This window comes from Cryptotermes secundus, unplaced genomic scaffold (genome assembly GCF_002891405.2).
Source record: "Cryptotermes secundus unplaced genomic scaffold, Csec_1.0 scaffold216, whole genome shotgun sequence".
NCBI classification, from domain to species: domain Eukaryota; kingdom Metazoa; phylum Arthropoda; class Insecta; order Blattodea; family Kalotermitidae; genus Cryptotermes; species Cryptotermes secundus.
The window spans coordinates 1078369-1091922 of NW_019727090.1; the positions used below are offsets into that span (position 1 = coordinate 1078369).

General features: G+C 35.9%; 1 protein-coding gene across 6 annotated transcripts in view; it reads left to right on the forward strand.

Annotated features, from left to right (window-relative positions):
- The window catches only part of LOC111864313, a 99215-nt gene that overhangs the window by 80520 nt on the left and 5141 nt on the right, over nucleotides 1-13554 (forward strand). For 5 of the 6 annotated variants that reach the window (XM_033751396.1, XM_023851467.2, XM_023851470.2 and 2 more), the window contains 2 exons: nucleotides 1949-2062; nucleotides 3410-8724. In XM_033751396.1, the coding sequence (XP_033607287.1) occupies nucleotides 1949-2062; nucleotides 3410-3466 (171 nt within the window). In that variant the 3' untranslated portion in view covers nucleotides 3467-8724. Of the gene's footprint in view, nucleotides 1-1948; nucleotides 2063-3409; nucleotides 8725-13447; nucleotides 13523-13554 lie in introns of those variants that run through there. The other variant, XR_004513014.1, reaches the window with a different exon arrangement.

Sequence of the window (13554 nt, forward strand, 5' to 3'; positions counted from 1 at the left end):
TTGGGAATTTGGCAGTTGCTCCTTTCTAGTATATGGAGTGTGAAACGAGGGGTTGAGGGTGATGATGCTGGTCCCCCCCTTGTGCCAGTTCTTAACCTTTTCAAGCATTAGTAGGTTTCAGTCAAGCCCCTGCCAATGGTCTGATATGGGAACAAGGGTGTGCCATTATCAGTTAAGTGACGTAGATAATTATGTCATTAGAAAGTTATGAGTTTTTATTTTAAACATACTTCTGGAAATTCATACATACTTACACAGGACTTTTCTTCCATAAGGTTGCTGCACAAGATACAGCGTACCCAGATCTTCAGAGTAGCTGGGCTTTATTCAGATGAATATTATGATTAGCCATTAGGTTTTCAATCTTGGAAATGTCCATTAGTGAATTATGCAGTATGTGTATGACAAATTCACTGGGATCCCTCTTTTTTGGGGGGGAGAGAATGGAAGTATCCATTATGTTAGAATTTTGGTGTTCGGGCGTGTGAGTGTGTTGTTCATTCTGAAACGTTGTATTGTGGGTGTCAAGAACATAGCACGGAGAAAACATGCTTGGTGCAGTGGATGTGAACTAGTGCAGGCAGGATCTTGCCCAGTGGTGAGCTCTGGTGTTAGTGGCATTGAATCTCTAGGTTTCTGTGCTTATTAATTAGAAACAAAGTATACAATTTTAGAAATGTCTGCTTTCTACAGAGCTTAAATTAATGTTAGTGGAAACTGTAAACATTTTTTTCATAGATGCTGGATATGGGCTGTATTTGTAATTCTTGAAACATCTAATCCATACGGCAACTCATTCCACTTTTTGTGAGGTTTGTTCTTAAATTCATGCAGTTTCACAAATTTTATGTTTTACCAGGTTCACTAAGGATGGAACACTAGCGGTCACAATTTTGTACCTTTATGAATAGAGCTGCTTATCTTCTTTTAGAAGTGCCTTGTGCAGGATTTTAAGACATCAAGACTTCTTTCTATCAAGTGATCCTAGTGTAACTTTTATAAGCCAGCCAATAAATTCTAAGAAATTACTTAATTTGCAGTAGAGCAGCCTCCGTAATCTAGGGGTAACATTCCCACCTCAAGGTACGCGGGTTCAAATCCGGCGGAGGTCGTGGAATTTTTAAGGGCGGAAAAATTCAGGGGTCAAGTCCTCCGGGAGGGACTTTCAGCCATGTGTCCCATGTCGTAGATTTACGGTACGTAAAAGATCCTCATGTCTGTAGGAGACCTCTGAGCAAAATTAGGCAAGTTTCCCGCACAAGTAGTTTCCAGTTCCTCTGGTAGATGGGGAAGTATCGGGGACCACTACCAGAGAGGGCTGACCTCGCTGGCAGAATGGGGCTGATAGCGAGCACCAGTACTGGAAGGGCATGGCGACTAGTTAGAATAATTAAAGGGGGGATGCACAATAGATCAATAAATGATCGCAGTGCATGGGGAAAGCTACCCCCTATGAATAATTAATAATAATAATAATAATTTGCAGTAACACTGTATTACCAGACATCCATGGTTGTTGCATCTAATTATATTGTGACATGACTGAAAAGAGCCGTTGCTAAATAATGGAATTGTTAACATGAAGTACTGTAGTAACTGGGAAGTGGTGTTCTCTATGCAGTCCATGTGATAGCAACATGACACAACAAGAGAACTGTTGGGAGGTGTTTTCTATGTGGTCCCTGCCAATGCTTCATAATGAGCAGCTGTAATTATGAGAGAGTCTTGAGATGGCAGTGAGAAGAGTATGTTGGTGTGAGATGGCTGCCAGCCTGAGAGTCAGTTTGAACATTGAGTGAATTTTGAAACAGTCACTGGCCAGTAAGGATGTGACCATGAAAGCTGATGAAGCTGTTACCAGGGGACAATCTAGTTACCAATCCAAACCCCATCTATAGTCACCAAATAATGTGACATTGTGATTAGCGTAGCATTTCTGTTTGTTCAGGTGGCAGTTGTGAGAGAGAAGATGGAGTCTGTTCAGTGTGCAGTTTGTGAGAAGCCAGCAGAGGTCAAGTGCTCTGGATGCCTCGTCACATGCTACTGCAGTGCAGAATGTCAGGTAAGAAAAGCATCACAGGAAGTGAACAATTAAATGTATCTGAAATTACTTGATGTGTTTTGATAGCTTTGAGATTGGCATGAGTATATAGTAATAAAATTGTGAAGCGAATTTAATTTTTGTTCATATCGACTATAATCCTTATTTTATGCGAATCTTGAACTGAATTTCATCAGATACATACAATACAAACAATACTGTAAAAGTATACAGTGTGCACCTCACAGGTGCACTCCACAGAAAGAATTATAAACATGCATGCTATATATAAAGATGAAGAGCGGGTGAGTGTTTGCTTTTCCTTTATACATTTTCATACTGTTGCCCATATGCTGATTAAGTTTGGCATGATGGTAGAGGTTTTACACTTCTTGCATGACATCAAGTCTTAAGCAAACTTATTTCTCCTTTATTTCACATATATTTCCATATTAAATGCAACTTATTTTTCAAGTCATCTTTCTTCCTTACTACTAATTTCTCCATTACTTCCGGTGTAAGAAAGGCATTGGGTTTGTGAAAACAATGGATGATCTTATCTTTCTCTCTCTCTCTGCCTCACCTGTTTCTCCCAAACAGAATCTTGTAGAGAAGTGACAGTCCTGGAAATTGTTAATTATGGTGCTATGCGTATGTGGTTCAAGTCCAGGCCAGCTATATTTTTTGACAGCATCGTGATTTTTGCAATGGTAAGCCTTAAGTGTTTCACTTCCCAGTACATGCTGCAGCAACTTCATGTGGAACTTTTAGGATATGAGTGGGCCTCTTTCTGAAATACTTATGAATATTGTGTGTTAATTTACAAGCTTGACTGCAAATTCATGCCTACCTTTTCCATCATAAAATAAGCTTACAGTACTGTGCAAGGAACAGTTGTGAACTTGCAGCAATCCAGTTTGACAGTCCATCCTTCTGCTAGGCAGTTTTTGAACAGACTGAATTCCTGATCCTTGTCAGGAGACCTCTTTTTGCACTGATTATTCACTCACAAGGAGCAAAAGCTTATTCAGCCACCAGTTCTGGTGAAACAGACTATGGTGTTTAAGATTTTTTCTGTTTATACTGTCTGTGATGCACACTTGGACACTAGCAACCATGTTTCAGGTTCTCTATAATGCAGATGAACTTGTGAGCTCTTTTTTCTTTTTGCCAGTAAATTAATTTATTTCCCTATTTCCTCTGTGACCTGATATTTATATTAGTTGTACTGTTCCATTCTGTCAGTTTCCGAAGTAACTGAAGGTAGTACCAGACAAAATTTGAATTAATTAGGCATGAATCAAGTGCTTTAAAATGTTAACTTCTAATGTAAAAGTGTTGAACATTGTTACTTATTGTGTGTTCTAGCTAGAGGATTGGAATACCACACATCATACTGTGTGTTGTGCAGGACTGGATGAATGATTTCTTCTGCATCTGTGGCAGTTGATATATAAAGGTACAGAGGATAAGAGTCAACAGATGGAGATTGTAGAATTGGATTAAGGTATAAAGTTAAACAAGACGTACATTGTTTATGACACAGTATAAAATGATACATCTGAAATTATAAAGATCCTGTCAGAATTCTCTTGAAGCAAAAAGACATTTTTATGTATGTATCTTTGTGTGTGGGTATATTTGCATCCATGCTAAATTATAATGGTCATTAGTAATAAATGATTGTTCAGATTCATTGAACATGTTAGGAGATGTTTCTTTCCATTAATGTCATCAGAAATTTTAGGATAATCTGAACCAAAGTTTTGTGTTTTATGCATTATTTGATACTGTTTATTCAAAGTAACAATATGAAATTAAAATATATGTAATAAAATCCTTCAGAATTTTCATACTGTATAGGTATATTGTGATGCGTGATAGCAAAATTAAATAGTCTTTCATCCAGTGACATTCACAGCCTTCTGAAGTAGCTAACATTGTTTCAATGGATGGATGGATGTTTGGCAGCTGTCTAAGTGTGCCACTGTGTTGATACAGTTCAGGGAATTGTTTACATTTCAGATGGAAGAAATTTGATGTTGTAGTGGTTGTTGCTGATGTGATTGACATGGTTTGTGATGCATTTGTGGCATCTGTAAAAGTTACATGATAAATTCTTTAACCATATCTGAATTGGTTGGTTTGGTATTCCTTATGTTGTGCAATAACAGTGTATGTCTTATAAACATGCTGTGGCTTGGAAACAATGTTTAAATACCAGCATCCTTATTATCAAAGTATCCGTCAATAATGCAACACTATAAAAGACATTAAGAATATGTTTTACACTAAAAATGTATTTCAGTACTTTTTGATAATATCAAAATCATTACATGTCAACAGGACATTAAAATCACATTCTTTACATTAAAAGTGATTATCCAGTTATCTAAAATGTCTTTAGTCATATATTTGTTCTAGTTTTTGACATGTTTCGGCCACATGGGCCATCATCAGGTACTTTATTTTCTTTCGGGGAGACCACTGCACTGTATACTTGTTCACTGTGCTTCCATGGATGTAATATATAATTCTATCTAACGATCAGAATGCTGTCGTTGCACTCTGTTGAGGCTATCGTAGGTTTTGTGTGATGTATGATTACTTGTGTGGTCTACCTGTGTACTGGAGATGCTAAAATATAATAAGTTTAATTACCAGGTTTTATATTATGACACAGTAGGTTAAATGTGATACCTCTGTTATTTATGGACAGCCATTACATTTTAGGTACATGATGATACCCTCATAAGTTAATATGTTGTGATAGTTTACTTTGTTGAAATTGAATTATTTTGTAAGTGTAATATTAACCTGCAAGGGCCTGTGAACAAGCTTTTTAAGTACCTGGACTGTGTACTACAAGAAATAAGAGGTGTTATTATGTTAGTGTTATGTAAGTTATATTCATTTTTAAGATTACAGTACATTAAGCCTTTGACCACTGTTTATTTATATTCATATATTCATCCATATTTTGTGTAGTTTTACAGCATATTCATCTCTACAGCTGAGGTCAAAAAATTTGTAGTAATGTCTAGGCTAAGAATACTCAAATCTTATCTCAGTCTCAAAATATTCAGAGAAGTACTGTATGCACCATCTTGCTACTGTGACACAAATACTCGTGTAATATCGAGATGCCCTTTCTCAGTAGCAAATACAATTCTGAGTGACAATTATCAAAATACTTCTACATGTTAGTCAGAAGATGACCGTAAGGCTTTGGTTGGTGCAGGTGGCATAGGAGAATGAGAAAAGAATGTGGAATTATTGATTGGTATTCGTGGGGAAAGTGATGTGATATTGCATACATTAGCCGGAAATATCCATATCATAGTGGGAAGTTTATGTGCCCTTATTGGTAAACGTTTAAAAATTCACTGTATATATGTAAACAGTTTTCAGGGTGCATATACTGAAGATACGATTGCCATTCTAATTATTATGCCATTTAAAATATGGTTTTTTGTTATTTAAATATTGGTATGAAAGCCTACTGGAACTTGTACAGGTACCAGATTCATCATTGGATTGTGTTTCAACCAACCAGATGAGAAATAGATAGCCAGGAAATCACTTATTGTGTTTACCTTTTTGAAGACCAGTATAGTAATAGTAATGTAGTTTGCTTAGGTGCCATTGAGTAAAGATTCTAATTAACCTTTCATACTATTATTTTGAATAAGTTTCTTGAATGAAGATAATATAAGGTAGAGTTTGGAAACAGGACCATTGACTGTAAAATTAACTTAATTTTTGAAGTGAAAGATATAATTTAGTAAATACTAGTACATATATTTCTTTTCTTTGAAGCCTGATTTGGAAATAAAGACAAGACTTCTCATCAGTGCCTCAGTCAGAACACATTTGATGCGTTATATGTAACCATTTCATATTAAATTTATGTATCCTGATGGTAGCAGTCAGTTGATTGATATAGGTTTAAGAAAACATTATAGGGTGTTTAGCAGGGTGAGGGAAAGGGGACATTATTTGCTATTTCTGCTGTTAAATATAGCATAGTGTTAAACATCAGTACTTTTCATTTTGAATATAATTTTAACAAATGTATGCAGAAATTTATCATTGCCTGTTTATCACCAGTAAGGCACTGTTGGAACAAGTGTTTGTTTACAAGAAAAACTCTGTTATGTAGGTACTTCACATACATTTTGTGTACAGCCTGAATTTTCCATTGATCACAGCAATTCTGCACTTCCTTTAAATAACCGATAGGCTCGAATGTCGATAAAATCAGTTTATTAAGGTTTTATTTTTTGCTACATGTTTCAGTCATTTACAACCATCATCAGGCATTTATAAAATGTAAAATCCATCTATGTTCTTCACTGGACTCTGTATTGTAATGGATCCACTTAAAAGTTTTAAATAGCATTACAGTTTTTAATATATTGAAACACTTATATAATAATAATTTTAAAATAAGCTTTATTAAATTAGGTAAGTGCAATGTGTCTTGTATGTTATTTAGTTCCCTTTCTTTTGCTGCTTTTGTTACTGGGTATATGTGAACAATGTGCACTAAGTATTGTACAAGACATTGCATAACAATGAATACAATAAAAAACTTAAACACAAGACATTCAAATCAGTGCAAACACCACAAAAATACAGATAGAGAACACCAGAAAACGAAATGTGCCATTTTTAAGTGGAAAAGAAAATTCGAAAACTTTATGGACACAAATAAGAATAGCATTTTGAACAAGAAGCACAATACAAAAGATGGTAAAACCACATCCACAAATAGATATAAAAAAATGGTGTGTACCATATGAAATGCATTGATTACCCACTAAAATAAATAGGGCAAACAGGCTGAATATTTTATACCAGATATAAATAGTAGACACATGCAATTAGGAATAACATCAGTAACTCTGGGATATTCAAATCACATATTAAGTACGGGACACTCATACAGGAGCATAACTGATTCAAAGAAAATTATGAAACTAGAGAGAAAGGAAAAGCATCCGAATACATTGGAGAACTACCACAGTAGAAACATTAGACATGAATGATGCCCATATTGATGCCAATAACCCAGTATTTGAAAAACATCAGATAGCAAGCACTCAGTCTAGACACACACAGCAGGAAGACCCACCCAGTACTATGGAATACACACGTGTGTAGATGGGACTACACATCAGATATTAGAACCACAAAAACGGAAGCAGCAGTTTTCACCAACAATTTTAAACACCTGATGATGACCAGTGTCAGTCGAAACATGTAGTGTAGAAAATTTTTAAAATAAGTTTTAAAAAGATGTAATATCTTCCATGCAACACGTCCTTTTCAAAACTTATTTAAAAGTTTTAGAAGGACGTGTTGCACATAAGACGGTGAATCGGTGACATTTGTTGGATTATAAGTGATGTGCAACAGGATGCTAGAATATAATATTTTTGTCCCATAACACAAAGTATGAAGTGGTTACAACCAAGTATGGCAGCTAAGGATCTGAAATAGCAAAGTTCAGTTTTGATTCCATCTTCTCAGTTTCAGGACATGCATGACCAAATTGCATTCATGTGCGAGGTTTACATCATAGAACTTGGTTGCATCACTCTTAAAACCAAAGGGAGGTATTGGTTTGATGCTGTATGCAATATATAATTTATAAGTGTTAAGAGCGAACTTCATCTTACATGAATTATCTGCGGTCTTTTGTAGATGATCATCTTTTTTAATGTTGCTTCAGCTCACCTCAGACTGTAAATACAACTATATTGTGTGTTATGTTTAGTATTTAAATTCTCAGGTTTTTCTCATTTGATCTTTAGCTCCTGTTGCAGATATGTCTACTTGTTGGTAACACGTTTTGTAAATTAAAAGTACTTCATGACACCATGTCTTGTCAATCCTTGAAAATTAATGTATCTTATGTTTTACACCTAGAACTGAACACCCACATATTTATGCCGTAGTTATCCTCTGGAATCTGTGATCTGTTGAAGCATTAGGATAGTACTCTACTCATGAGTGCATTCACTGAGAATAAAAACCTGAAAATGGTCCTCTCAGTTATTTGGGCACTTTGGGGATGCACAGCCAGAGATGCATGTGTGTGCATGCATACCATACCAAAAGCCAATTTTAGTTTATGGGCATCAGAAATTTACATATCAAAATCTATTTACTTTCTGCGCATTAGAAATTTACATATCAGTTAAATCTTTGAGATAAGTTTTCTCTGTTGTTACAGTGCCTTATAAGTGAAAACGCGAAGAAAACACTTTCATATAGGTATATGGCCTAATGTATCACTAGCAATACATCATCGCTGGTAATCATGAAATTTGAGAAGTGTTAAGATGCATTCCTTTTCATTGTGACAATATAATTTCAGTTGGTACAGCTGTTGTTGGCTTAAAATGTACTGTAATTCCAAAATAATTGTGTTCATTGTATTTTATTGTAATCAGTTTGTGTTTAAACTAGTTGTGAATGACCTGATGTTATTTAAATATATATTTTTCACTTTTATAAAAATATTGTACAAAAAATTGTAACATCTTGCATTAAGCAAATTATGTTACTTATATTGCAGAAGTGATAAGAAAAATAAAGCTTGTGTACATAATTTATCTGAATCAGTCACATTGAAGCAATACAGACATACAGCAATAAACCACCGATTTTACATACTCCGCATTTATTGTAATACCAACTCATCATGTTGTCTTGAAATATTACCCCCATCTCCATTCCATTTTATTTCATGTACTCTTGCACAAACACAGCCTTTGTGGCCAGATGTCTAGACTTGTGCTGAACAAGTGCTTGGTTTGAATCTGGGCCTGAGATTTCTGTGGTTTTTTTCAGTCTTTGCAGGAGAATTCTGGGCTTGGTAGTACCTTTAAAAAGGCTGCTTTGTAAGTCCCTGCAGATGCTTACTGCTACACATTACTTAACTTCTTTTAACTGTTAAAGTATAGAATGTATATTATCATATGGGGGGAAAAGTAATGAATCTTCTTCGTCTATGGCGCAACAGCCAGATGTCGGGCCTTGGCCTCCCTTACCCATCCCCTCCATTCCTCTCTGCCCTGCGCTGCTCTCTTCCAGCTCCTTACACCCATCACTTCTTCGCATCTTCTTCCACCGCATCAATCCACCTAGTTCTTGGTTTCCCAGCGCATCTCCTGCCGCATGTTGTACTGTATAGTATTTTCTTTGGGATATGCTCCTTATCCATTCTCTGTATGTGCTCAGCCCAATCTTTTTAAGCTTTATCGTCACAGATCTCTGGCTCCTTATATGATTTGTATAACTCTTTATTGTATTTTAAGGCACTGCTAAAAGTCGGAAGGTTGCGATTTAAATACCGATGAGGTTATTGGATTTTTTTCAGTTTACCTAATCCTTCTGGCCGCACTATGGCACTGGGGTTCACTCATCCTCTTAACAGAAATTAGTACCAGGAATTAATTAAATAATTTTCCTGTGGAGTAAAGTGCGGCTGGCGCGTAAGGCTGACAGCCTTACCGCCATCTTTGAGCCGATTGTCTAGATAATGTGGGATCCTCAATGTCTCACAACCCTATGGGCCTTCATGGCCTGTTACAGGGATAGCTTTACTTTTTACTTTACTTTATTATATCTTATTCTCCATATCCCGTTCTCTCTTATTGGTCTATAAATTCGTCTCATGATTTTCCTCTCGAATGAATTGATGAGTGACTGTTTTATATATTTTTGTTTTAATCACTCAGTGTATATCCTTTGATCTGAAAACTGATAGTAATGAGAAATGTGCATTATTCACTATTCGTTTTATTATTATTTCATGATTTTCCTCTCCATCTTTGTGGAATTTTGACCCTAAGTATATGAAGTCTTCAACTATTTCTATCCCGTCCCCCTCCATGTTAATTTCTCCAGTTTGCCTTGGATTCCTTCTAGACTATCAGCATTTTAGTTTTATTTACATTCACATCTAAGCCAGTTGTTTTTGCTATGGTTTTTATTTCTTTATATGTCTCCATTGCTCTTAGGGATCTTGATACTATAATAATATCCGCATACACCATTATTTGTGTTTGTTTATACGCTGATGTGTTCCTTGTGTCTACATTACATTTCCTCACTATATATTCCAATACCAAATTAAATAGTGATGGTGCCAAGCTATCTCCGTTTTAATCCTTGATTTGTCTTAAAGCATTCCGTTAACTGGTTCTGGATTTTAACTTGATTGATTGTTTCTGTCATGGTTAAGTTATTCTACTTAGTTTTGTTGGAATAACAAAAGTGGACATAATCATCCTTGATTTCTTCCTTATTATTGTATCATATGCTTGTTTAAAATCTATGATGCATAGGTAAATATCTATATTAAATTCCCAGCATTTCTCCGTTATTTGTTTCAGGGTGAATAAATTGTCGACCTATTGGGTCGAAATCCTGATTGATATTCTCCTATTATTTTTTCTATATATGGATCCAGTCTCTTTTTTTTTTTAAGTATCCTTGTTAAAATTTTATATGCTGTTGGTAGTAATGATATACCTCTGTAGTTACTTTACCAATCTTCTGGTATCTTCTTCCCACACTTTATTTATAATTCTGTGGAGTGCTATTATTCCTTGTCCTCCTGCCTTCAATAATTCTTCTGGTATGTTATCTCCTCCTGGGGCTTTATTTAGTTTTTGTTCCTTTAATGCTTCTTCCACTTCTTCATTTGTTGAGGGTTCCATTATCTCTTCCTCTTCCCCTTCTCCATTGTCTGTATTTTCTTCTTCATTGTCCTTGTTATCTTCCATATTCTGATTTTGATATAATAATTGTTCAAAATATTCTTTCCATGTATTCATAATCTTTTTTATTATTTATTAGAAGCCCTTTTTTGTCTCAGATAAATTATATTTTTGGTTTGAAACCTTTCATATATTTGATTCGACCAAAGGCATTTTTTTTTTTGTTTTGTTATTTTTGAAGTCTTCTTCCAGTTGCAGTAATTGCTCATTTAGAAAGGCCCGTTTCTTTTTCCTGCAAATCCTGTCTGCTTTCCTTCTTGCTTCTTTATATGCCTCATTCCTTGCTCTTGTTGGTCTTTCCATATACTCCATATATTTCTTATTCTTGAGGTTTATACTCTCCCTACATTCCTTGTCGAACCATTGTCTATTATCCTGTTTCTCTTGATATCCCAGAGTCTTCTCAGCTTCTGTAATTATTGCGGTTTTAAAATCTACCCATATCCCTTCTACCGTTACTTCTTTATTTGCTCTGTTGTCATTAATTTCTTTAATTTTATTCTGAAATGCTTCTCTCATATCACTCTCCACAATCTTGTCAATATTAAATTTCTTACATTTCTCATACTGCTTAGACTTTGACAACTTATTTTACATCTATATTTAAACTGTACTAAGTAATGATCACTATCACAGTTGGTCCCTCTTAATGTTCTTACGTCCAGGATATTCATTGCAAATCACTTCTCTATGAGGACATGATCTGTTTGACTGAAGGGTACCCTATCCGGTGCTGCCCATGTTCTTTTATATATATTTTTGTGCGGGAAGTATCTAGAGCTGATGATCAAGTTCTTACTTTCTGCAAAATCTATTAATTTTTTTACATTATGGTTGGTTGTATCATGTCAACTTTCTGTCCCAATTGCTCCTCTGTATTCCTTCTCTTTACCTATTTTGGCATTAAGATCCCCTAAAATAACGTTTATGTCATTACTTGGTATTGAATGATACGTCTCTTCCATTTGTTGATAGAAATAGTCTTTGACATCTTTTTCTTCTGTAGGCGTGCACGTTCGTCATATTGAAAAATTTTGTTCTAATTCTCAAAGTGCAGATTCTTTCACTTATTGGTTTAAAGCCTATTATTATGCTTTTAAATTCTCGTTCTATTACAAAGGCTACACCAAATTCCTTAGTGCATTCTGCTTTACCACTGTAAAACAGTCTGTTTAAGTCCATGATTCCTTTACCCAGCTATCTAATTTCCTGTATGGCTGTGATTTTCATATTGTACTTGTGTATCTGTTCCAGTGCTGATTTCGTGGCACTGGGTTTATTGAGGGTTTTCACATTCCATGTACCTAGAGAGTAGTCCATATTCTTTGCCAGTTGTCATCTTCCAGTCTGTTGAGGTTTCAGAGCTTGATTCCAGGTTTTGAGACTTTTTTTTTATGGTGAGAGGTTGTCAGCCTCTCGCCCAACCCCCAACCTGGAGGACCAGGGTATCTCTTTTAGTCTGGGTCATCCCCTTTGATCTGTCCGGCATTAGTGGTTCTACCAGGAGCTATGCTACCGCCAACATAGCTCTCAGGGTCATTTGAACACGCAAGCCCCTCCACTACGTCAAAGTAGACACACCATCGGGGTGGGAGGAAGTAATGAATAGCAGTTATAAAGTGAAAGAGGAATCCTTCCAAGAGAGCGTACTTTTATTTGGTAGAGGAGATTGCACATCCCAGTGAGGCTGAGAGGTGTGCTGTCAGGCATATAGCCATTGGTAGGATCAGCTGTATTGGACACTTCAAAGTTGAGTGGTGTGGCAAGTGTGTCTTAGGCAACTTTAGATCAGTGGTTCTCAACCTTTGTGAAAATGTGGCCTGGTAAATTCTTGTTATTATTAAGTGAGGGCCTGATGCTGGGCTGTGACCTGGTGGTTGAGAAACACTGGCTTCAATGGGAAACACCATCAGACTATTCTGTGGCAGACTGGTAATCTGAGCTGAAAATAAATTTGTATGTCCCGAAGGCTGACAAGAGATCATGGAAAAAGAACTTCAGGTTGGTGCAAGCATGAAGTTCACTTAATTTGTGAAGCTCTGTGAATTAACGGACTGTTACTATTTTGGCATTCTGTAGTACATCTTATAGTAGTTTGTCTACTTAATGGAAATACAAACAGGCTTCTTTACCTGTCCGTGTCTCCTTTGAACATCAACCATGCTCGAATTTTGAATTGTGGAAATCATATTCACAACAAGAGTATCCCCCTTCCTCCTGAATGTGGTTTTACCACGTTTCAGGGATTTACATTCCTCTTTCAGATCTGGAGGAAGGCCTCTGTTCACCCTAATTGTTCCACAAACATATACTTTTCTTGAAAGTAGGTTTTCTGCAGTTGCCACACTGTTATAATAATTGTCTTGATAGATATGGTAATTTTGATCAAGATAGGGTTCCAAAATGGAAAGAATAGTTTCCTATAATTTCTTTCCCTCACCAGAATAAAATTCTAAATTTCCAATATCGCCTGAAGTGCTATCAGTAACTACACGAACAAGTAGGCCATACTTTGTAAGTTTCCCAGGATTATATGTTTCCATATTGCATACTCACTGACAGCATGCTACATACAGCTTGAAGAAATAAAGGCATTTATTTTCCTTTGCAGGGGCATACAGTTACAGCGAGGTCACGTAACTGATTAGTCAGCAAACATTCCAGAGGATTATCATGCAGCTGCAGTGTAAGTGATTTATCATGTTCTAAAAACATATT